Source organism: Ziziphus jujuba, chromosome 12 (assembly GCF_031755915.1).
Source record: "Ziziphus jujuba cultivar Dongzao chromosome 12, ASM3175591v1".
Taxonomy (NCBI): domain Eukaryota; kingdom Viridiplantae; phylum Streptophyta; class Magnoliopsida; order Rosales; family Rhamnaceae; genus Ziziphus; species Ziziphus jujuba.
The window spans coordinates 6,203,966-6,228,868 of record NC_083390.1 but is presented as its reverse complement, the minus strand read 5'-3'; the positions used below and the strand labels follow the sequence as shown (position 1 = coordinate 6,228,868).

Genomic DNA, 24,903 nt, shown 5'->3' with positions numbered 1-24,903 from the left:
TACAGACCAGTTCAGTTTTTAGATTTATTCCATACAATATATTTATGCTTTTGGGGGTTTTTCGACTATATTGAGTATTTAGCCTTTTTATTCGCTCAACTTTTGTATCAATTTTTTTAATAAAATTTTTGCCTCTCTTTGTCCATGATTTTTTTCCTGTCAGGGTTTTTCTACGTAAATCTATATATATTTATTTATTTATTTTGTTCTTCTATTTCTATTATTCTTGTTATATTTTCATAACAATGGATATTTAAGTCACAGTACAAGGAACCAATTTCTTACAACTTCCCAACTCACTAAACCTGAGTTGGCTATCAAAGATCCATCTACTAGAATATTTTCTTTAGCCACCATTTGCAAAATGCTTGATATTATTAGTCTCTATCATATTGTCTATCCTACTCCCAGTCCCATAGTACTCTCTCTCTAGATTCTATTATTATATTATCATATTTTCTATGGTATATCTATGGCATTTCTTATAATATCATCATAATAATATCATATTAATCGAAGCTTCTATCAAAAGATTTAATAAACCGATCAAACATATACTTAAGTTGATTAGCATACTTATCCGATTCAGTGAATGTTTTTATAACCAGTACCACTACCATAGCTATCAGAATCAAGCAAAGATACAGAATCCTTAGACGGAATTTGGGGCACTTGATACTGAACTTGAATAATTTGTACAAGACTCTCTTAGAGTGTGCTTATACAAGAGGCGTTGGAAAAGTGCCCCAAGCGTTTAAAAATATGCGCCCTCCACAGTCGACAAAAGTTGATCACCATGTCATCATCTAAATGATAAGAAACTCACATTTGAAAATGCTTGCAGGCCCAGCCCATCTTAATCAAACTAAAGTAGTAAAATAAAGGATTTTTTTGAAAACTAGCCACCGTATAAATTCATTTTTGAAAAATAGCAAAGAAATTTTTTTTTAAAAAAACTAGCCAACTTTTAACGCATTCAGACCAAAATATCTTTTTTTTATTTTTAAATTTTTTTAATCTTTTTTACGTTTTTTCACTATCAAAACGTAGGTTTTTTTTTTTTTTCTTTTTTTTTTGTCTCTTCTTTCCCTTTTGAACGAAACCTATGGCTTTCCCTTCCACTTTCCTTCCAAAAAACACCATCTTATTCATCAAAAAAATCGTCCTGTTCACTGGCATTTTTGATAGATCGCTTTCGAATTTGCCTCTGTCCTGCTGATCTGCTACGGTTAGAAGACCCAAAGTCGTACATACGGCATACAAGGCTTTTTATTCACCCCATTTTACACCCTTCACTGGCTTTGATACCTCTAGGGACATCCAAACATTTTTTGCCACCATCAGTGTTCTTGCCACCATTGGGCTTTAAGGTAAACATACATCTCTCTCTCTCTCTCTCTCTCTCTCTCTGCTTTCCTTTTCAATAGGGTTTCGATTCTATTTGATGAAATTATGTTATTTCAATAGGCTTTCCTTGTTGTTTAGTTTTTCCTCTCTGTTCATGTGTGACTTTTGCTAATCTTGTTAAAAGAAATGTATTTAGAACACGCACTTTTGACTGGCTATTGACTAGGCAGAACTCAGAAAATATGTAGCAGTAGTACTAGTTTGATTAGATTTACGAGATATACTTGAGCTAGCTTGCCGTATACGTCCCCAGAAGGAATAAATAAATTCCTTGTAGCTATCAGCAGACGAAATTAGACAAATTAATATGACAAGCAATGGAATATATATAAAATAAGATATTATATACATAGGAAGAAGTAAGAACTATCATCATCTTAAATTCTTTATCCTAGTTTGGAAAACCAATACGAAAACTTGAAAGAGCTAGCCACAACCCATTATCAAAAAAAAAAAAAAAAAAAAAAAAAACCACGGCAATCCCTATTTGATCGTCTCGTAAATGCCATTTGTAAATAATTCACCTTTATTTTATTCATGTTATTGGGGATGATGATGGTCAGCTTGCAATCCTTAATTTATATTTATTAATATAATAAGGAGGCGGATTGTCAAGTCCAAAGCAGCATAATTAAAATATTGCAAATGATTTTTTTAATGCTATGCTAGTAAGTGAATGTCATTATCGCTGCATAAAAAAAAAAAAAAAAGAAAGAAATAGAGAGAAATGGCACTGCGGATTGGTGTTATGGTTTAATATTCCTACTTCTTGACCCAAGAAACAAAACAGAGCCTTTTATATTGCCCCTTGAAATATATAAAAAGTGAGGAAATTCGGGAATTTTATGCAATGATTTTGTCCTTAATTTTTTTTTTTATTATTTGTATATTTTTGTAGTTATTTAGCTGTTAGTAGTTCTTGTGGTTTATTTCTGTTGGTGCAAAATTTCCAAATTTCTCATATGCTCTGGTTCATTTGAATAGAAATCAAAGAAAAAATATACAAGGAGACATTTACCTATTTGAACCTCCAGGCTCCATCTTATCATTAGCTAGGTAAGCAATATTCTGTGGCCTCTCCTATGCACATCTTATACATATAATATGCTAAGTTTGATTGTTGCATGGTTAAAATAGTCACACTCTTTTTTTTTTTTTTTCAAAATATGAAAAAAGTCATTGTTGTTACTCCTCTTTGGGGGGAAAAAAATTAATAAATACGAATTAGGAATAGCTCTGCGTTGTGGATTTGCTTGGCACTAAAATTTCCTTTCTCAATTAAAGTAGAGTTAAATTCAATTCAAAGGGCAGAGGTCTTATGGTAGGTTATTGTGGTTATGAAACTAGGCAAATGGTGGATGTGATGAATTAATTTAATTTATTCTAGCCGTCTTGCCTTTTTTTATTTTATTTTATTTTTTCTATCATATTCTAGCATATCATTGTTGGGTTTTATGTTACTTTCAAAATTTCCATTCTTAGCTATGAAAAACATTTATTAGGATTTACACCGTAAGAATCTACTCCAGCTGTTTGGGATAGAGTTTGTTTACATCATTAATATGTGTGAATAAAATATTAATATATAACAAGGAATATTTACAATGTATTATACGTTGATAACAAAGGGATTATTAGTATAACATATATATATATATATATATATTTATAACTTTGATCATGTTGTAGAATTCCAACTGGCATAAAGAAAAGCAATGATGTTTGAACACAAAATAAAAACTAAATAATAATAGAAAATGCAGGGCCTGTAGAAACTAGCTAGGAAAATATAAATATTAGTATGAAAATGTGTTTATAGTTTGTGAATACTGTTACTAAATTATATTTTTCAGTTGAATATTTTAAAAAATTCTTCTTTCACATTTTTCGTTTTTCTTCTCCCTTTCATATATATATATATATATATATAAGCTTTAAAATACTCACAAACAAATGTCTTAAATCATAATATGCTTTCCATTACATGGTTAATTTTTTTAAAACCAAAGCCTCTTACCAGATAGCACACTGAAGACAGCAAGCATATACTTTATGAACTTAATTAAGATTATCTTTTAATAGAAAATTTTACTGTGTCTGGGATAGGGGAAACATACAACAGAGAAAATATTGGTCTGTGGCTTAGACACTAATCAGTCTGCATAGTAGATGTTTTTTGTATTATAACGTTTAACTAGTGTCTTTCAATTCTTTTTCTTGTTTATGCATACTTTTCTGTCAAATTTTTGGTTTTTTTTTTTTTTCCCACTAAAAATCATTATGTTTAACAGAAAACAACTAAGGAATCACTAAGTTGAGTTATTTTGATTTTGATGTTTATATGTTATCTATTTTGTTCTTGGTCAATCGTGGTTGCATTATAAGAATCATCTTATTTCGGTAAACTATTAATAATAAAACAACATATATATTATGACAATGCATGGCGGAAACTTTCATCATAATTTTCATATTTAGATATCCGTTAATTAATTTGGTGGTATTTCACTTTCAGTCTTGTAATATTTAATTTTTATTTTTTGAACATACTCATACTTTTTTTCCCCCTAGCATTTGAGGAGCAAGTGAGGGAATGAGTAGAAAAACGAAGCATAAAATTTGAGGTCGTAGAGTTACAAGTGAATACTTAAAAAATTACAACTCCAAACTTTTGAAGCTCTCACAAACACACACACAGATAGATAGAGAAGCGTTGGTGGTGGTTTGCCCCCCATTAATGTAAGTTGTTTGTTCGAACAAAATAGAAAATATTATGCAAGTTGATTTATTGTTGGTGAAAATATAATGTCAAGAATTTATCATTGAACCTTTATTTGTGCTGTATTGTATGGATTTTCAGCATTGTTGATAATTTTAACTATTGAATATGGTTGTAATTATGTATTTGTTTTGTTGCAGTGGTGACTGTGATATTTTTGTGCTCAAGTCGGAGTTTTTATATGCTAGATTACCATTGAGTTTCACACAAAATAACATAGAGTTCTTCAGGAGGAAGTATGCGCATGAGGCTTACAACAAAAAACTAAGCATATGAGCTGCGTGGTGATGCATTTTTCTTTACTTTTGTCATGTTTATAGATGCATATTCTTTATTATGTTAGACTTTTAATTGTAAAGATAAAGGTGACTTATAATGTTTATTTAACGAAGATAACGATGTGTTATTGATGTGAGGATAACTAATTGACCTTATAGAAAATGTGCCATTTTATTTATTAGAATTTCATTATGCACAAACATATTATGAACTCAATTGCAGTTCTGTAAAATTTTCCACTTGTTGGAAAAATTTTCCTCTAGGCGGAAAATTTTTTCTCCTGGAGTAAACATTTTTCTCCAGTCGCAAATCCCATATGGAGACCAATTGAAGCTTCTGGATAATTTTTCGCCAGACGGAAAATTTTTTCTCCAAGCAGAAATCGTTTTCCTCCTGTTGGAAAATTTTTCCTTCAAGTAGAAATCATTTTCCTCTTGTTGCAAAAAAATTTCTCCAAGCGGAAATTGTTGAATAATATTTATTCCACTTGGTAAATCAATTTCTAATAGATTATTTAAGTTAATAGTGGGATAAAAAAATTGAGAGTGGAGACAAATATTATATAAGATGAAGATGGATTTAACAAAAAATGTATTGATATTTAAAATCAATAACCATTTTAAAGAAAAGAAAAAATGACATATATTTGTTTTTTTCAAAATCATTTGGACATTTCATAAAATAAGATGTAAACTAAAGATTTAAAATCAACTCCAGAAAGTTTATTTTCATTTGGGATTAAATTCTAAAAAAAAAAAAAATTGCTAATAAATCTTTCACCGTTGAGTAGAAAATATAATATCCAAGATTATTTTAAAGCCATGCTTATTCCAATCAACATGAATTCGACATTTTCAATATAAATAATTATTAAAATAACAAACATATACATTTTTCAAACTACCACAATAAAATAATAATATTTTATGTAAAAATGGCATCTTTCAGAATATTACACCATAATTCACAAATGAGGTATCTATAGAAAGCTAAGGAGACGAGAAATATGTTACCAACTTTTTTTGGACTCAACTCGACCAGCGGTGACGGGCAAAATGGACGGGAAGTTTTTGGCCAAAGTTCAACTTCTCATATCTCTCAAACGACAGGGAATCAAGCTGAATGGATCTCAAAATTAAGCTCAGGAGGTCCAAAATTAGTGGAAAGGAGTATCAATTTGGTCGGGTAGTGGCCGGATTGCCGGAAAACCCATCTTGCCGTCGTCGCGACGGAGACAAATATTTGTTTTTAATAGATTATTTAAATTAATATTGGGGTAAAAAAATTGGGAGTGGAGACAAATATTATATAAGATGAAGATGGATTTAACAAAAAATGTATTGCTTTTTAAAATTAGTAACCAATTAAAAGAAAAGAAAAAAATGATATATATTTATTTTTCTTTTCAAACTCATTTGGACATTTTATTCTGTAAGTCACATTTGCTGCGAAATATCTGTCCAACTATAATGCTCTCACAGTTAGTGAACTTTGATGGCCATAGAACCACTTTTGTTACTCGATGATAAGTGGTCACTTGTAGCACGATGAACCATAATATCATCAACTCGTTCATTGTTCATTTTTGGATGCATATCATTATTATTGTCGGGCAACTCATGTTCGAAATCTATATCATTACGATCAACATCATCCGACTGAATGCTAACATCATCCCTTGTTGCATTGTAATTCTCATATTGATTAATATTATTCAACTTTTCATACTCCTCTTGGTTAGAAAACCGTTCTGCACAGTCATCTCTAACATCAACTCTTTTATGGATGTTAAATGATGTCCAAGACCTACGGACATTAATTTCATCGTGATCTCTAACCTGAGTTTCATGAACTACAATGTTATGAAATGTAGCCTCAATGGGTTTAGGATCGGGAACTTATGGTAGAAGAACAACAATTGAAGGATGAGCAAAAGAATGCTGATTACTCCCATTATCTGAAACAAAGGCTGTTTGATGAATATTTCTAGATACATGTTCAACTTTCAAAATTACCTCAACATGCAATGAAGATTGCATCATTGTCATCCCTCCATTCCTCATTTCTTGAAGAAAGCATTTCACAACCCTATCCTTGCATATTGCTAGAGAATCCAACTTTTCTGCACATCGTCCATATATCCATTTTAGATTTAGCTAATATTCATTTTGGTCTATCTTAATAAAATTGAAAATCTCATTCTCTAACTCTAATTTTGTGCATTTTTTGCCTACAGAAACCATTATAGTTTTACCATTTTGATATCCCCAATGGCCACCATCACTTTGTACTAATGTTCAATTGTATAAAATGGCAATTACAATATCATCGTTTTCATTTTACTACAAAATTAAATTAATAACATTAAAATAAATTAATAAATATATAAAAATATGAATAATACTTAATAAACATATTATTTGTCCCAAAAAATCGCTTTTGTTTTTATTTCCGCCAAATATAACATTTTCCTACTGGCGGAAAATTAGTGAAAAACTGGAGGAAAATTAGCAGAAAACTGACAAATTGGCGAAAAATGGCTGAAGTTCATCTTTTTCGTCAATTTTCCTCCATTTTACTGGTTTTCATGATTTTTCATTTTTACATCATTTTTCTTCCATTTTCACACAGTTTACATCATTTAGCACCAATATTTCATCTAATAACAAAAAAAAGAAACTTTTTACCTAAGTTTAGTGTATAAAATATCCAGTCCCAATGAATTTTTGGGCAAATCAAAATTTTATGAGAGACCTTAAATCCATAGACTAGTGCAAGCAAGCTGCTGTCATATTGAAGTCTTCTCAACTTTGACCATTTGGACTCTATTGGGTTGTAAGATTCCCGAAAATACAAGAAAAAGGATTAAGAGAAGATGAGATGCAAGAAATTTTTTTTTTAGGGTGCACAAGTGTTTTGACAAAGGAGGAAAAAGAAAAAAGGTAAGAGAAAAGCTATTTTATAATTTTCCGTTTATCTAAGGGTATTTCAGTCCACAATTGGTTAGATTTTATAAAAAAAAATTTTTTTGCTATTTTTCAAATTTGCATTTTTTCGGTGGTTAGTTTTCGAAAAAGCCCTAAAATAAACCCCGCCAAAATAATTTTTTCCAAATCAACTCCATTTCTTATTAAAATATGAGTTTCTTTTTTTATTTTTCCCGGGGCTAAAAAAGTTTCTAGGAAATTTAATGAAAATAAACCAATAATATATATAATAGTATTTTAAAGTACATCATTTTAACCTTTATTTATCTTTTAAAAATAAAAATTTAAAAATTCATAGAAAATCATTTGTTTCAAATGTATTAATTCTAATCATATTGAATATAATTAGTCTTTTATATTTTATTTTTCATACTTAAAAAGCGAGATGAAACCTCTCAGAATGGCATTAAGACAATGCTTGATTGCATGGGTAAATTGGGTGAACCCAAAATATGTTTTTCAAAAGTAATAGGTGCAGAAAAAGTCAGAGCCCCAAAAAAACTAAATTGTCTGTGCAAATTAGCTATAAGATCTGTACGATCTCTTCATTTTCTTTTTTACTGTCACTGATGCAGCAACACGTTCTTCTTCTCAGGTTCCTTCTCATGCAGGAATTTGGTCTTCTCAAGTTCCTTCTCATGCAGTCTATAGCAATGGAACACAATATTATACCCTAATTCCTCAAAATTGCTTTTGATACACCTAGCTATATCGATCTATGTTATTCTATCCAGAAGACCAGCAGCATAAATATACATATATACAAATGAGAGTAGGTTTAAAACAAGCCAAACCCTTTGAATGGTCTTTTGGTTGGCATTGTGTCCTACCGACTTAAAACTGGCATAAATATAATTTAATAAGTGAATTATTTTTATTTATATCTAATGGCCTGGGTACGTAAAATTTTGTTACAAGGAAAGTTGGTGACTTTTATATAATAATGACCAAGTATTATTATGATAGATCCGCTAAAGAAAAACAAATATATATAATTCTACTTTATTTCCTTTTTAAATTTTGGTTAATTAAATAATTTATTTTAAGAGATAAATACTTTAAATTTTTATAGAAAAAAAATTAAAGGGAACAAGTATTTAATTTTTGGGTAAATTTTTTTTCAAAATAATAAAACATGGTTTTGAAAAACAATAAATATTATAAACGAGTATTCATAAATAACATGGGCAGGCTGAGAAGATAGGCTTAATCCGGCTTGGACTCGTGTAAGGTTTGGAGCCAATTGCATTGAATTTTATCGCCTTGCTTACCCTTTTGAAATATAGGATGATCCAATTCTGAGTTTTGCTATTTTTTATTTTAAAAGAATAAATAAAAAAATGGTTCGATTCCCTACATTATGACATTGACTAGTATTAGCAAGTCGTCGTCAGTCGTCGTTTTCTGGTTTTTCTTCTTAACCAAGTTTTCTCTTTTTTTATTTTTTTTATTTTTTATTTCTTTAATAAAAAGAAATACCAAACGCAGAACTCAACAAACAAAAAAAGCACAATCAAAGGTATTGGAACATATTACAGAGCACAGCCCAGAAAGAAAACTAGAATCATGGATAACGGTGTTGGTCACGACCTGTCACAGCTTCTCTCCTCAGAGGAAAGGGACTTCCTCATCCGCAAAAACGGTGATGAGGTACGGTTACTATAATAAAACCTTTAATCTTGCTCCTAGAAGTACTTTTCTTTTTCTTAACCACAAAATTCAAGTGGTGTAAGAAAGTTTGGATTCTGATATAGTTTTGTTTTCTGGGTCTTTGTTGATCTTTGATATATTTTATTAATTTTATAGGTTAAAGTGAGTAGTTTGGCGGGGAAAATTGTGGGTTTGTATTTTTCTGCATCATGGTGTGGTCCATGTCGCCGTTTCACTCCAAAACTGATAGAACTCTACGAAGAAGTAGCTTCAAAAGGCAATTTTGAAGTGGTTTTCATCTCCTCGGACAGAGATGATGAATCATTCAAAAACTACTTGTCTGAAATGCCATGGCTAGCCATCCCATTTTCTGATTTGGACACCCGGAAACGCCTGAAGGAGTTGTTCAAGGTCAGGGGGATTCCTAATCTTGTGATTTTTGATGAGAATGGGCACGTTTCGACTGAGAAAGGTACCAGAATTGTGACAGAATATGGGGTAGATGCCTACCCTTTTACCCCGGAAAGGATCAATTTCCTTAAAGAACAAGAAGAGGCAGCCAAGCAGAATCAAACTTTGAGCTCTATCTTGGTTTCTAGCTCCCGGGACTATTTGATTTCAAATGATGGGAAACAGGTATGTTTTGCTATTGCATATGCTGCTGTGATAGTTAAGATCTATTTTGGTGATGCATTTTAATGCATTTGATTTCAGGTTCCTGTGTCTGAGCTCGAGGGCAAATTGGTTGGCCTCTATTTCTCAATGAATTCTCATGGTGGATGCATTGAATTTACTCCAAAACTTGTAGAGGCTTACAAGAAACTCAAGGAGACAGGACAGGGACAGGATTTTGAGATTGTCTTAATATCTCTAGACCATAAAGATGAACAGTTTAAAGAAGGATTTGAGAAGATGCCATGGTTGGCATTGCCATTTAACGACAAGAGCATCGAAAGACTTGTACGTTACTTTGAGCTTCAGAACCTTCCTACACTAGTTATAATAGGACCGGATGGGAAGACTTTGAACCCTGATGTGTCTGAACTCATTGAAGAGCATGGCGTTGGTGCCTATCCATTTAGTCCTGAGAAGCTTGCTGAGCTTGCTGAGATAGAGAAAGCAAAACTTGAAGCACAGACATTGGAGTCCCTTTTGGTTTTTGAGGATAAAGATTACGTAATCGAGAAAAATGGTTCCAAGGTATGATTAGTCATTATTGTTAGTCTCTGTGAATTCATCCTTTTTGGATCCTGTCAATTCTATAGCAATGACATGTGCATATGTGTTTGATCAGGTACCGGTATCTGAACTTGTTGGAAAGACCATTTTGCTGTATTTCTCAGCTCACTGGTGCCCTCCATGTCGTGCATTCCTGCCTAAGCTTATTACAACATATCATGATATCAAGGCCAAAGACAAAGCATTCGAAGTTATTTTCATCTCAAGTGATCGTGATCAGTCTGCCTTTGATGAATTCTTTTCCAGCATGCCTTGGTTAGCCCTTCCGTTTGGTGATGTGAGGAAGAAATCCCTACAGCGCACATTCAAAGTCCAAGGCATTCCTGCAGCAATAGCCATTGGCCCCTCAGGCCGGACACTGACCTCGAATGCCCGAAAGCTCATAGGTGCTTACGGGGAGGATGCTTACCCATTCACTGAAGAACATTTGAAGCATTTGGAGAAAAAGGTGGAGGAAATGGCGAAGGGGTGGCCTGAGAAAGTGAAACATGAGTCCCATGTTGAACATGAGCTTGTTCTAACTCGCCGCCCTGCATATGGTTGCAACGGGTGTAGGGAGCCAGGTTATGATTGGTCTTTCTATTGTAAGGAGTGTGACTTTGATCTCCACCCAAAGTGTGCTTTGAAGAACAATGAAGAAGCCAAGAATGAGCCAAAAGCAAATGATGGATATGTTTGTGATGGTTATGTTTGCCGTAAAGCTTGATAAAGCCTTTAAATTATGCTGTGAATCTAGTTAGGAGTTTTTACGTGTCCTAAAGTGTGTTGTTTGTGGTTGTGATGCTAAGAATAAAACAATTTGTGTGTATGGGATGTTAGCAGTTCATGGTTGTGTTTTGTATCTAAGTATTATGCTAAATACGCTGGATGAATCTGAAGAGATAGATAGCTACTATCTATCTTTGTTCTGTTTATTATGAGCAATAAGATATGGTTTCTTGGATTTCCACCCATAATTGCAAGTTTAAGATTGTGCTCAGAGTGTAAGGTTAGGGAGTGCACTTTTGAGTTATTTTTTTCCTCATTTGTTAAGTCATCTAACAGAATATGCATTAAAACCAATGGTGAAATTGGTAGCTTTGACTTCCTGGTATTAGGTAAAACGGGGATGTTGTAACATTCTTCTGTGTATTTATATTCTAAACAATGATTCTTCAATGCCATGAAGATGTGAAAAGACGAAATTCTTTTGATTAAAATGTTAAGAGGAACTAGAAGCAAAATGGAGCTTGACCAAGATCATTTAACACAAGGATGAGTCTGAAATGATTAGACAAAAAGAAAATTTCTGAAACAGGGTTTCACAACAGTAACAGAGCCATAGAAAAGGAAGAAATTTAAGTCAGGTAGTGCAAACACTGAAAATAAAGTTTGATTATTGTGGTGGGGGGGCGCGCGGGGGTTGGGTGTGGGGGCGAAGAAGCAAAAACAAAAAACAAAAACGCAATTGGCAAAAGTCCTTCCTCTTATTTATTTATTTATTTATTTTGGGAAAGATGAAAAATATGATATTTATGGATCTTATAATTACTTTTATAAGAATTTTACCATTTTTCTAAAGATTTTCAAATTTTTTTTTTATTGGTTGTCTATGACTATAAGTTTTACATTTACGAGTGAGACTTTCTTATTCGCCACAATGGTGATCATGCATGTTTTCAACTCCTTGATATTTTCGCTTCAACTTCTCTCTGTTTATTTTCTCGGAAAATTTGGGGTTTTGGGTTGGATTGAGTAGTTTGTGAAGTAAAAAGTTTTTTGTCCGGCTTCAAAAAGGGTTTGACTTTTGTTAAATGGAATAGGAAAAAGAAAAAAAGAAACAAAGAAAAAAGCAACACTAGGAAACTCTTTTAGTGCTATGGCTTAATACGGAAGAAAATTTTCCTGGGATTATCCTTCTTTTTATAACTGGGTACTCATAATTTGCTTTACTCATTTCAAAGGTGGAGCTTTCAAGCAAGGAATATGTGAATCTAGGCTTAATGCAGGAATTAGGATCATGAATACAGAAGGAAGCCCTTTTACATAGGAAAAGAGGAAGTAGTGTTACTTATGTATGTAATATATATATATATATATATATATTGTACACATTTAAATCGAACATATTTTTGTAATTATAACGTCAAATACTTAATTTAACATTCACCGTACTTTTTTAATCCACAATCATAACTTAACCTTTTAATAAAACTGTTTTTGTCTTTTGAAAATGATAGAAGTAGAATTTCATCAGCTGTACCAAACATATCCTTATTACTTTAAGAAAATGCAAGAAATGCTACAGTGTTGTGCACGACCCGAAGTCTTCGTCCATTCGCTTTCACAGGCTCTTTACCATTAAAAAGCTATGGAAACGGAAAGCAAAAGAATTGTGGTTGCTGAAGATAACATTGCTCAGATGACCGAGACTATAACCGACTTCTCGTTCTCTCTCCTCTTTTCTACAGAGAGAGACTTTCTAGTTCGCAACAACAATGATCTGGTAAAAGTTTTGAACTTTTTTCTTCTTTCTTTTTCTTTTTTGTTTATTATTATCTCGTTGCTTCAATTTCTATTTGGTTATTGTCTCTGGAAATTTTGGGTTATGGGTGATTGAGTTGTTTGAGGAAAGTGAATTTTTTTTTTTTTTTTTTTCTCGTTTCTTTGGTTGTGAAAATGAAGTGGTTAAAAAATTGGGCTTTAATTTAGTTGTCTGATTTTTAGAAGATTTTGAAAAGGAAAAAAGATGAGGTTTATTGAAGGAAAACGAAATCAAAGTAACACTTGAGGTTATATAGGCTGATTGATGGGATTTGCTTTATATTTTTGAGGAATAGATTATTGATACAGTTCAGTAGAGAAGATAAATGTCCTGGGATTATACTTCTTTCAATGTACTTTTAATTTGCTTTAATCATTTCAATGGTGAAGCTTTTAAGCAAGATGTAAATTTAGGCTTAACAAGCTGATATATAATATGTTGGATAATTTAATTGGGGCATGTAAGCGGGGATGAAAGCCCTCCACGTCATCATGAACACTGCTATACATGACAAGGCATCTGCAGTTTTTTCTTAATCATAACTGATTATAAAAGCAATGGTCATCACAGAAATTAGGATCATGAATACGGAAGCCCCTTCTTTTGTAGGGGGAAAAAAATGACACTGTAGATTTCTATCAACATGATTTAGAATTGAGAAATGAATACTTGTTAAATTCTTAATTTACAGGTTAAGATAGACAGCTTGAAGGGGAAGAAGGTTGGATTGTATTTTTCAGCATCATGGCGTAGACCATGTCGTCGATTCACCCCAAACTTAGTGGAGGTGTACAATGAAGTTGTCTCAAAAGGTGATTTTGAGGTTGTCTTTGTCTCTACTGATAAAGACGAGGAGTCATTCGATGGGTATTTTTCCGAGATGCCATGGCTTGCACTCCCAATTTCTGATTCAGAGACACGTGATCAGTTGGATGAACTGTTCAAGGTCAGTGGGATACCATACCTTGTGATCATTGATGAAAATGGGAAAGTCTTGACTGACAGTGGTGTTGAAATTATTCGGGAATATGGAGTTGAAGGATATCCTTTCACCACAGAAAGGATAAAAGAACTAAAAGAACTAAAAGACCAAGAAGAAGCAGCTAAACGGGAACAGTACTTGAAATCAATCTTGGTCTCACCTTCCCATGACTTTCTAATCTCACCCGATGGAAGGAAGGTAATTTTCTGTTGCATTGTGTTATTTGAGATTTTTGTGTAGTTGAGTCTCAAATTTCTTGAACTTATATATTGGATTGGACCAGCAAATATGTAAACCTGAATTTTCTTCTTAATGTTGGATAAATTAATTGGGACATGAAAATGCCCTAAGTGATCGTGAACTCTGCTATTCATGACAAGGCAGCTGCAGTTTTTTCTTAATCATAACTGATAATGAAAGCAATGGTCATTACCAGGAACTAGGATCACGAATACAGAAGTTCATTTCTTTTTTTTATTTTATTTTTTTTTTAAATTTTTTTACAGGAAATGAAAATGACATTGTAGATTTCTATCAACATGATTGAGAACTGAGAAATGAATACTTGTTAAATTCTTAATTTACAGGTTAACATAGACAGCTTGAAGGGGAAGAAGGTTGGGTTGTATTTTTCAGCATCATGGTGTGGACCATGTCGTCGATTCACCCCAAACTTAGTGGAGGTGTACAATGAAGTTGCCTCAAAAGGTGATTTTGAGGTTGTCTTTGTCTCTGCTGATAAAGACGAGGAATCATTCAATGGGTATTTTTCCGAGATGCCATGGCTTGCAATCCCATTTTCTGATTCGGAGACACGTTATAAGTTAGATGTAATGTTCAGGGTCAGTGAAATACCATACCTTGTGATCATTGGTGAAAATAGGAAACTAAATGACAGTGGAGTTGAAATTATTGAGGAGTATGGAATTCAAGGATATCCTTTTACGGAAGAAAGAGTAAAAGAACTAGAAGACCAAGAAGATGCAGCTAAACGGGAACAGACCTTGAGATCAATCTTAGTCTCACATTCCCGTGACTTTGTAATCTCACCCGATGGGAATAAGGTAATTTTCTGTTGCATGTTGTTATTTGGGTTTTTTTTGTATTTATATCTCCAATTTTCTGAACTTATATATCCGACCAGAAAATATATAAAAACCTGAGTATTTTTCTTAATGTGCATAGGTAGCTGTCTCAGAACTTGAAGGGAAAACAATTGGTCTGTATTTCTCAGATTCTTCATACAAGTCGTGTGTTGAATTTACGCCAAAACTAGTGGAGGTTTATGAGGAACTCAAAGCTAAGGGAGAGAACTTTGAGATTATGTTGATTCCACTTGATGATGATGAAGAATCATTTGAGCAGGATTTTAAAAGTATGCCTTGGTTTGCATTGCCAATCAAGGACAAGAGCTGTGAAAAGCTTGACAGTTATTTTGAGATCTCAGTCCTTCCCACTTTGGTTATTATTGGCCCAGATGGTAAAACTCTCACTAAAAATGGTGTTCCAGCGGTTGCTAGTTATGAAGTTCTGGCATACCCATTCACCCCAGAGAAGTTCAAAGAGCTTCTTGAGATTGAGAAGGCAAATGAGGAAGCTCAAACCCTTGAGTCAATATTGGTTCTTGGAGCTCTAAATTTTGTAATTCGAAGTGATGGGACCGAGGTAAAAAACAAAAGCAACTATTCAATGAAGACTCTCTTGCTTGAGTCTAATTTATTTATTTATTTTTTAGTCTTTTAATGACTATTATTTTGTGAACCACATGTGGATAGGTACCGGTATCAGAACTTGTTGGAAAGAATATTCTACTTTATTTCTCAGCTCATTGGTCTCGCCCATGTCGTTCATTCCTTCCTAAGCTTATTAAAACATACCATGACATCAAGGAAAAAGACAATTCATTCGAAGTGATCTTCATTTCAGGTGATCGTGATCAGCTCTCCTTCGACGAATTCTTTTCAAGCATGCCTTGGTTAGCCCTTCCTTTCAGTGATGAGAGGAAGAAAAACCTTAAAAAAATATTAAAAATCGAAGGCATCCATGCAGCCATAGCCATTGGCCCCTCTGGCCGGACAGTGAACATGAAAGTAGGACGGTTGATAGCCATCTATGGGGCTGATGCCTATCCATTCACAGAAGAGAGGTTGAAGCATTTGGACGAAGAGTTGGAGGAAATGGCAAAGCAGTGGCCTAAGAAAGTGAAGCATAAGTTGCATGCTGAACATGAGCTTTTGCTCACTCATTGCGATGGATACAACTGTGATGGGTGTGAGGAGACGGGATATACTTGGTCCTATTGCTGTGAGTTTTGTAACTTTGATCTCCATCCAAAGTGTGCCTTGAAGAACGATGAAGAAACAGACAATGATCCAACAGAAAATCATGAATTCATCTGTGATGGTGATGGGTGCCGTAGAGTTTAAGGAACTTGTAAATTATGCAATATATCTATATGGTTTATGAGCATGGTTTTGCAGTTATATCTCAAGTGCCTGTAACTATGTTTTCTATGTGAGTGGATAGTGGTATAAGCACAGAGTTGCTATGGATATAAGATACTGTGCCATGCGGTTGAGATTGAAATAAGAAGAAAATGCATTTCTTCTATTTTGTTAATTTTACACTTTTATAACTACTAGCTCTTTGATATCTTACACTTAAAACAAGCCAATATAAAACCATTTAAAGATAAATAAGAATTCACCAAAGCCAAAAATGGTTTATTATGCAACATTTCACTCTTTTATTAAATTTTCTTCTTGCATTTTCGTTCCATGTTTTATTCACTTTTAGCTAATTTGAAGTCAGAGCTATGGTCTAGAGAATTTATAACGAAAAGAAAGATTTTTTTTTTTAAATTTATTTTTTTGGAGATAATTTTCAATTTGATTAAAGATGTAATTATAATAAAAAAAAAATATCACACTAAACATAAGGCATACTTTTATTGTTTATTATTTATTATTTATTATTATTATTGTCGTGGATAATGAAATCTAAGTCCATAATCTTCAACCAAATACCCGGTTTCAACCCATACTGTTTTCATTAGAAGACGATGAGGCCCAAAGACAAGTTTGTCGTTTGTCGTCATAAAGTGATGTGGTAATCTAAGGGCACATGGGGTCCACTGACTCATGCATAATGGTTACCGTCAGTTATTTGGATTGGGCACTGTTTTTGTAATTTTGATCGCCACCCAAATAGTGTGTTTTGAATGCGGATGAAGAAACAAACAAATCCAAATTCCAAAGGCAAAGGCAAAAGAGCATTTGGAGGAACATGTGGAAGAAATAACAAAAGGGTGGCTTAAGAAAGTGACGCACCACACTGAACCTGATGAGCTGATATAACAAAACTGGTTGTAACAGTAAAATCCTTAGAAATGAATAATTTTATTATTTAAATAAAATTTATTAGGTCCCAAATTGAATCGATGTGACGTACCAAATGAATAAATTTGTTAAATAAATAATTTTTTTTTTCAAAAATCCTTTTAATTGATTAAACTTATAAAAAAATAAATAATATATATATAAATATTTATCATACATAAGAAGATTTTACACATTAGCTTTTATTCCTTCTATTAATCGACTTTTCTGGATGATGAAATTTTTTATTAATTTTTTTATTTGTTAATTGAGCTGTGATTGATCCGTGATTGTAGATTTGATTAAGTCTAAATGACATTTTGCATTATTAGTATATGTTATATAGTTAGTAAAATTATTTTTAAAAAATAATATATATTATTTTAAATTATTAAATATTCATTTATTTATAAATTCATAAATAAACAATCTTTTTAAATAAATAATTTTTTATAGTCTCATAAATAGGTTTTACTGTAATTGTTTGTAAAGATATTGGGAGACTCAAGATAACGAATAATGGATTTCCAATGGTATACTTGAATTTATATCAGCCAAAGGTACGTACTTGCCGAAGAAGGCATATAGATTTAAAGAAAAGGTACTTTTTCACTTTTCGGTAAATAATTTAGCATTATGAACTTTAATTCAAATAGAGAAGATCGTGGAAGTTAAATTTGTATTGTGGAAAAAACATAAAAGAAAAACACAATCGGCAAAGGTACGTACTTCCTTTCTTATTTTTTTTTTTTTTAAGACAACATGAAATATGTGATATTTATGGATATTATAATTACTTTTATATGATTTTTCCCATTGTTCTCAAGTTTTTTTTTTTTTTTGTTTCTTCTTTTTAATTTTATGATCATAGTTTTTATTTTATCAATATTTTTTAATTTCTTCTATTACCGCATTCTAATGGTTCGACCAATTAATATAAATTAAAATAAGGTAGTTTTATAGCCATTGCCTTTCAACAACAAGAAAGAAGATTTCTTTTTCTTATTCCCTAAGAAAAATGCAAGAAATTAACGAAGGACTACATGTTGGAAATTTTAAATTATATTAATTAATTTTTCAAAATTGATGGAAATATAAAAAGATGCCTTTTCGCATGATTTCACAAACATTGCTACCGTTTTTACAAGATACTAATTTGCCATGGATGCTACCTTTAGAAAAATATCACTTCATTTTTTAAAAATATTTTTATATATAAAAAGATATCTTTATATTTAAATGCATCTTTATGAATAGATGCATCTTTGGTTACATATCCTTTCAAACTATATAAATAGAGATATTTTATTTCAATTATTATTTAATTTTTAAATTCAATACAATTTATATATCCATAATATTTAGAGAGTTAAGTGCTGTATATATGAGGGAATTCAAATCAAATTTGATATGCTGATCTTTAGGATTCGAAGTGCTACTATCAGCAAAAGAGATCGTGTTGCATCTTGAAAGATAATTGTCATTAAATCATAAACATCTGAGTCGTCTTAAAGACATAGAGTTCAACTCTAGTCTCGATCTAAATTTGTTTTTCTATAAACTCTACTTATTATTATATGCTATTATTTTACTTGCATGCTTCTTGAACGAAAGTTTAATCACATTTATGTTTAAATAATATTTAATTTAATACTTAGTTTTATATACACTAATTAGTTTTATATACACTAATTTTTCCCAACAATCTTAAAATGATTTTTTTGCTTTCTATAACCTAGCATGATTGCGGACTATGCATATTTGATTAGTGTGTTTACATGATTATTCTATTCGAGTGTTTATTCTTACAGTGTTATAGATATTTGATTTCTCAATATTATTTTTTGAATTCTTTTTATGCTGCATTAAAACATTCCATCTAGCATGTTTATGGAATTTCTGCATATTGTCCATTTTATATGATAAGTAGTCGATTTGAAAATTTTTGCTAATGATGATCGATTCCTGAATATTATCCAAAATAAAGTTCTACATCGTAGTCTTTATAATTTTGGTCACTTGTGTAGAGAATATGACATGCCTTTAGAACTATAATTGTATCAATTTCTGAATTATGTTTCAATATGTGCGAATATAATTTACGTATTTGGAATTGAAATATGATACTTTTTCAACGGCTTATTTGGCTTAAAGTGGACAATATAAAAAGAATAATAATAAGAAATTGACTTATTTGGCTTAAAGTGGAAAATATAAAAAAATAAAAAATAAATAAAAATAAATTGAGAACATGTATCTCGAATGATATTCAGACATTATGGAATTTATATATAAATGTATTTTGACCAAAATAATTGCATGGGCTTCGTTATATGAGAAATAGAGGAAAAATAGATTTAAGAGTTTATGTGAATTGTATGAGCGTAAAGATATATATTGTTTGATAGAGTCCAAAATCTGTGGTGCTACAACTTTGGATTGTTGATTGCTGTATCCTGAGAAATAGACACTTGAAAAAACTTCAAATACTGAAAAGGAGTAAAATCTGTCTTAAAAACATTGTTACAAGCGAGCCTCAATGAGATCAGCTTATCTTTCTTAAATTTACATCTTTCTATCTATATGTTCATATATGAATATTTGTTTGTTTAATTTATATTTCAATCTATTCGAAAATCCTATTTGTTTTCGTTGCCATATTGATTATTGATTCAATTGTTCCAACAATCTTAAGATAGATGTCAAATGGAACAATATGTAAATTCGCAATGCCAAAAAGCCAGATAAAGGGCTTCTTTAAGGCACTGCATTAAAATCCTGTGAGAAAATAAGATCAAAGGATATTTGTGCTGTATGTATTGCAGGTTTCTATCGTTGATTGAGGGCCTATGCCTATTTCTCTCCCGGTTATACACTCGCCGAAATTTTTGAACGTATATATGCTTTTGGGACTTAGGAATTGATCTTGAATGTTTTTGATTGAATGATGAATAAGTATTTGATAAAATAAAGGTCTTAGATGATGCAATTAAATAAATATTGTGAACTGGGATATATAAAACCGGGGGTTTTAAACCCATGACTTTGGCTTGCAAGTGGCTGTTTGTGTTTGGATTATATGGTATAATGTTTTGTTGAATATATATCATATAAATGGTCGTTGATGTATTTGTTTTTTGGATCATTGCATGTTTGACTACTTTTCAGAATTTTGATAAATGCCAATAAGCAGGTGTCATGATACTAGATAATTGATCTTGAAAATTCAAACTGGAATTTTATAACAATTGGCATCTTATCATCTAATTATTTTCATAGAAAAGTGTCCATGTGGGAAAAGTGTTAGGGAAAGGCACTCTCTGTTCATGCTTTTTCTGTAAGAAAGAAGAAGTATAACGAAACATTTTGTGAATTTGAAGTATGAATGGGTGCAAGTGGAAGTAGGGAAATTCTGATACCAGTAGTGTGAAATCACTAGTGTCTATTCCTAATTATGTTGTCAAGAAAAATAAGCATGACAACTCTCTAAGACAAAGCAAATTATCTATTTCAGATGTTCTTGTTCTTTAGAACAAAATATACTCTCTAAATAAGCAAGAATTAATAGGGTTGCGCTTAGACTTGTTTGTGAGAAATCACAAGACAGGGTCAAAGAGAATTAGAGAGTGGAGTTCAATAGTTTTGGATTCTATAGCTTGATTGTGGACAATCTGTATCTTACTATGTTGATTATTGCAAGTTGAAAACTTACAAGAAAATTGCATCTTGAAGATGAACAAGTGAGAAAATCATGGTTTTTTTTTTTTTTAATTGAAAAATCAAATTTCTGTATCTGTTGGTATGATGGAGTGTTGGAATGATATAGCGGAAGCTAAGAATCACACAGTTGAATATAATATATGATAGATGTATTTTCATCATCCATTACAAACCTGTAGTAGTGCAGAAAATATTTTCTTGAATCCACGACCTTCCAAACTATTGAAATGAAACCTCATAGTTTCTGTTTTTCTCTCAAGGTGTTTGATTTTCTACTAAGATTCTCAATCTCTAGAAAATAATACGTAAAACTTTATGTAACTGCTAACCCTAATCCTCCTAGGGTTTTATAACATCTTGGGCTCAATTAATTGGCTCCTTCTTGTATCTTACTAACCAATTAAATAGACTCTGTCATTTAATAGGCTAGTTTGGGGATCCTACAGTCCATTATTTATCAAGACTCCTGATTAATGAATTAGCTTGCTCCAAAAGCATAAATCCAACAATCTCCCACTTGCTCTGAGCAAGCTTGGGACACTGATCTAATCCTGTGCTCCTCTACTAAAAGCCCATATTTGAACTCCAAGATTAATAATGTTAATTTTAAATGTATTTTTTCTTTGTAAAATATCAATAATTAGTTAATAATAATTTCTGTCAATCAATTAATTATTTATTCTCTTGATTGGTAGTTTTTCTACCAGATCCAATGCACTGGCTAGTGACTTTTAATATCCGAGTACTGAGACATGTCAAGAGAATATATCATACAAATTCCATTTTGTATAATTCATAAATACTTGATAATCAAAAGACTATAATTCCCAAATCATCAAGATATTGGCCATTCATAATAGACCTTACTTATTGATAACTCAAAGAACCATAGTTACTTAATTACCTATTTATAATATACTCAGGATTAAGGAAAAATAACATATCCAATGTAACCTGAGATTTAATTCATTTCATAGAAATTTATTCTTAATTAAATCTTTTTCGATCCTTTCAGAATGACTATAATTTATTTCAATATTTTATAATAACAAAGACAGATTATTTCATAAAATATTACAATCTAAATAAAGTGTCTAACTTTATTTAACAACTGTGAGACAATTCATTAATTATGAGAACCTATAATCATATCTTCTACGGACTCATCTATATGATCATACTATATAATTAATGTGGACCTTAAATATAATGTGCAAAAACATTTAAAAATAGCTTTATAATATTGAATCAGAAAATGAAATTACAAATTATCTTGCTCCTAGAGCACAAATGTAATTCAATCTCATTCACTCTAAAGTAAGTCTAGGACCCTTTTTCAGATCTATGCTATCTACATGCTTCTCAAATATTTGCTGAGGTAGAGTTTTAGTAAAAAGGTCTGCCTAATTTTCCTCAGAAGCTTTCTTAGTAACCACTGTGTCTCCTCTCTGTATGAAATCATAGATCAAGTGGTACTTCCTTTCTATGTGTTTCTATCTCTTATGATACCTAAGCTCTTTAGACTGTGCTACAGCCCCACTATTGTCACAGTAAAGACTTATGGGCTGATCTGCACATGGTACCACTTGAAGATTCGTAAGGAATTTCTTAAGCTACACAGCTTTCTTTGCAGCCACATATTAGCTTCAGTGGTGGAGTCAACAACATAAGTTTGTTTAATGCTTCTCCAACTAATGGCTCCTTCATTTAAGGCAAACACATAGCCTGATGTTGATTTACTAGAGTCAATATCTCCTTGGAAATCTGAGTCTATATAACCAAGGGTTTTCAAACTCCCATTAGAATATACAAACATATAATCCCTCGTTCTCCTTAGATACTTGAGTATATGCTTTACTACAACCAAGTGTTCAACTCCAGGATTTGATTGGAAATAACTCACTACTCCCATTGCAAAAAGGATATTTGGCTTAATACACACAATGGCATACATGAGACTACCTACTGCCGAAGTATAAGATTTCTTACTCATTAATTCTTTCTCCTTAAGAGTTATTGGTGATTGCTCTTTACAAAGATGTATTCCATGTTTGAAGAGTAAAAATCCCCTCTTTGAAGTTTTCAAGCCGTACTTAGCCATTATTTTGTCAATATAGGAAGCTTGAGATAAAGCCAATATCTTATTCTTCCGGTCTCGTTAAAGTTTGATCCCTAGAATATAGTTAGCTTCACCCAAGTTCATAATATGAAATTATTCTTTCAAGTAACTTTTTACACCTGATAGCACCTTCACATCTTTTCCGATTAGAAGGATATCATCTACATAAAGAACTAGAAAGACTATTATTGAATTTTGAATCTTTTTGTACATACATAGTTTATCAAGACTTTTGAATCTTTTTGTACATACATAGTTTATCAAGACTTTTCTTAAAACCGAACATTTGTATGGTTTGATCAAATATGATGTTCCATGACCTGGATGCTTGCTTAAGTCCATAAATTGACCTATGCAACTTGCATATCATATGTTCTTAGCCTTTTGCTACAAACCCTTCTGGTCACTGTATATAGATGTCCTCTTCCAGCTCACCATTTAGGAAAGTAGTCTTGACATTCATTTGCCAAATCACATCATCGAGAGCTACTGATATAGCTAAGAGAATTTGGATGGATTTAAGCATGACTACTAGCGAAAATGTTTCATCATAATCTATACCCTCTTTCTAGGTATAACATTTTACCACCAATATAGCTTTGAAGGTTTCTATCTCCCCATTTGGTCCTCTCTTTATCTTGTAGATCCACTTGCACCCAATGGGTTTTAGCCCTTTAGGTGCCTTCTATAAGAAACCAAACTAGTTAGAATCCATAGATTCCATTTCACAGTCCATGGCTTTTTTCCACTCTTGCATATCAACATCCTCCAATGATTCCTTGTAAATGGTAAGGTCATCATTTGGATTATCCATAATGACTTGAGACGTCTCACCTAACAAGGCATACCTTGAAGGTTTATGTATCACTCCCCACTACGAATTTGCTGCACTGGCTGTTGCACATGTACAGGAGGATCCAAATTATGTGGTTGCGGTGGTGGATCACCAATTTCTTCATAATCCTCTTCTTGTTCTTGAGTTTGGTCCTGAACTGGTTCCTGTGTTTGTTCACCTTCGGGTACTTCTTGTACATTTTCCTCTCTTTGAACATGCATAAGAAATAGGAGTGGAGGCCCAGGAGTTTTAGGTGTTCTTAAGTTTAAAATTCATCATATAATCCTCTTATAAAAAAGTAGCATGAGTACTCACAATCACTCTCTTTTCCTTTGAATTATAAAAATTTCACCGTTCGTTCTCTTAGGATAGCCTATAAACATACACACTTCTGTACGAGATTCTAATTTTTGAGATTTTTGTGCTAACATATATGCCGGGGCACCCCAAATCTGAATATGGGTTAAACTAAGTTTGTGCCCTTTCCATAATTCTGTGGATATCTTTGAAACAAATTTAAACGAAACCAAGTTCAGTAGGTATAAACCTGTTTCTAAAGCATATTCCCCGAACGATTCAGGCAAAGATGAATGATTAAGCATCAACCTCACCATATAAAAAATAGTCCTATTTCTTCTTTTAGTAACTCTATTTTGCTAGGGTGTTCCAGGGGATGAAAATTGAGAAATTATCCCCTTTTGAGCCAAGAAATACTTGAACTCACTGGACATATATACACCGCCTTGGTCGGACCGAAGCTGTTTTATATGGAACCCTAATTGCTATTCAACCTCAGCCTTATACTCTCAAAATTTTTCAAAAGTAAAAGTGATAAAGTGATAAAGTACTCAAACCCGCCTCTAACTTGAGTAGTCATCAGTAAAAGTGATATCTTGAGTAGTCATCAGTAAAAATAATAAAGTACTCAAACCCGCCCTTAACTTCAATACTTATTGATTTGCATACATCGGTATGCACCAATTCCAGCTGTACAGTGGTGCAATT

The 24,903-nt window shown here is 32.1% G+C and overlaps 2 protein-coding genes across 2 annotated transcripts; both read left to right on the top strand.

The window, feature by feature from the left end:
* The first annotated feature begins 8,339 nt into the window (after window positions 1-8,339).
* On the top strand, window positions 8,340-11,290 carry LOC125420317 (probable nucleoredoxin 1). The gene is made up of 5 exons (XM_048466888.2): window positions 8,340-8,348; window positions 8,833-9,102; window positions 9,259-9,738; window positions 9,817-10,302; window positions 10,397-11,290. The coding sequence occupies exons 1-5, from the start codon at window positions 8,340-8,342 to the stop codon at window positions 11,045-11,047; spliced, it is 1,896 nt and encodes a 631-aa protein (XP_048322845.2). The 3' UTR covers window positions 11,048-11,290.
* Window positions 11,291-12,554: 1,264 nt separating this feature from the next.
* On the top strand, window positions 12,555-16,457 carry LOC107428661 (probable nucleoredoxin 1). Its single transcript, XM_048466488.2, has 5 exons — window positions 12,555-12,826; window positions 13,557-14,045; window positions 14,435-14,911; window positions 15,033-15,512; window positions 15,623-16,457. The coding sequence occupies exons 1-5, from the start codon at window positions 12,692-12,694 to the stop codon at window positions 16,271-16,273; spliced, it is 2,232 nt and encodes a 743-aa protein (XP_048322445.2). The 5' UTR covers window positions 12,555-12,691; the 3' UTR covers window positions 16,274-16,457.
* The last annotated feature ends 8,446 nt before the right edge of the window (window positions 16,458-24,903 follow it).

Bases quoted from the DNA above. Each gene is read 5' to 3' on its own strand.
- LOC125420317 (XM_048466888.2), top strand. The intron at 9,739-9,816 runs GTATGTTTTGCT...ATTTGATTTCAG, and splicing joins TTTCAAATGATGGGAAACAG to GTTCCTGTGTCTGAGCTCGA. The intron at 10,303-10,396 runs GTATGATTAGTC...GTGTTTGATCAG, and splicing joins TCGAGAAAAATGGTTCCAAG to GTACCGGTATCTGAACTTGT.
- LOC107428661 (XM_048466488.2), top strand. From the start codon at position 12,692: ATGGAAACGGAAAGCAAAAGAATTGTGGTTGCTGAAGATAACATTGCT. The intron at 14,046-14,434 runs GTAATTTTCTGT...CTTAATTTACAG, and splicing joins TCTCACCCGATGGAAGGAAG to GTTAACATAGACAGCTTGAA. The intron at 15,513-15,622 runs GTAAAAAACAAA...ACATGTGGATAG, and splicing joins TTCGAAGTGATGGGACCGAG to GTACCGGTATCAGAACTTGT.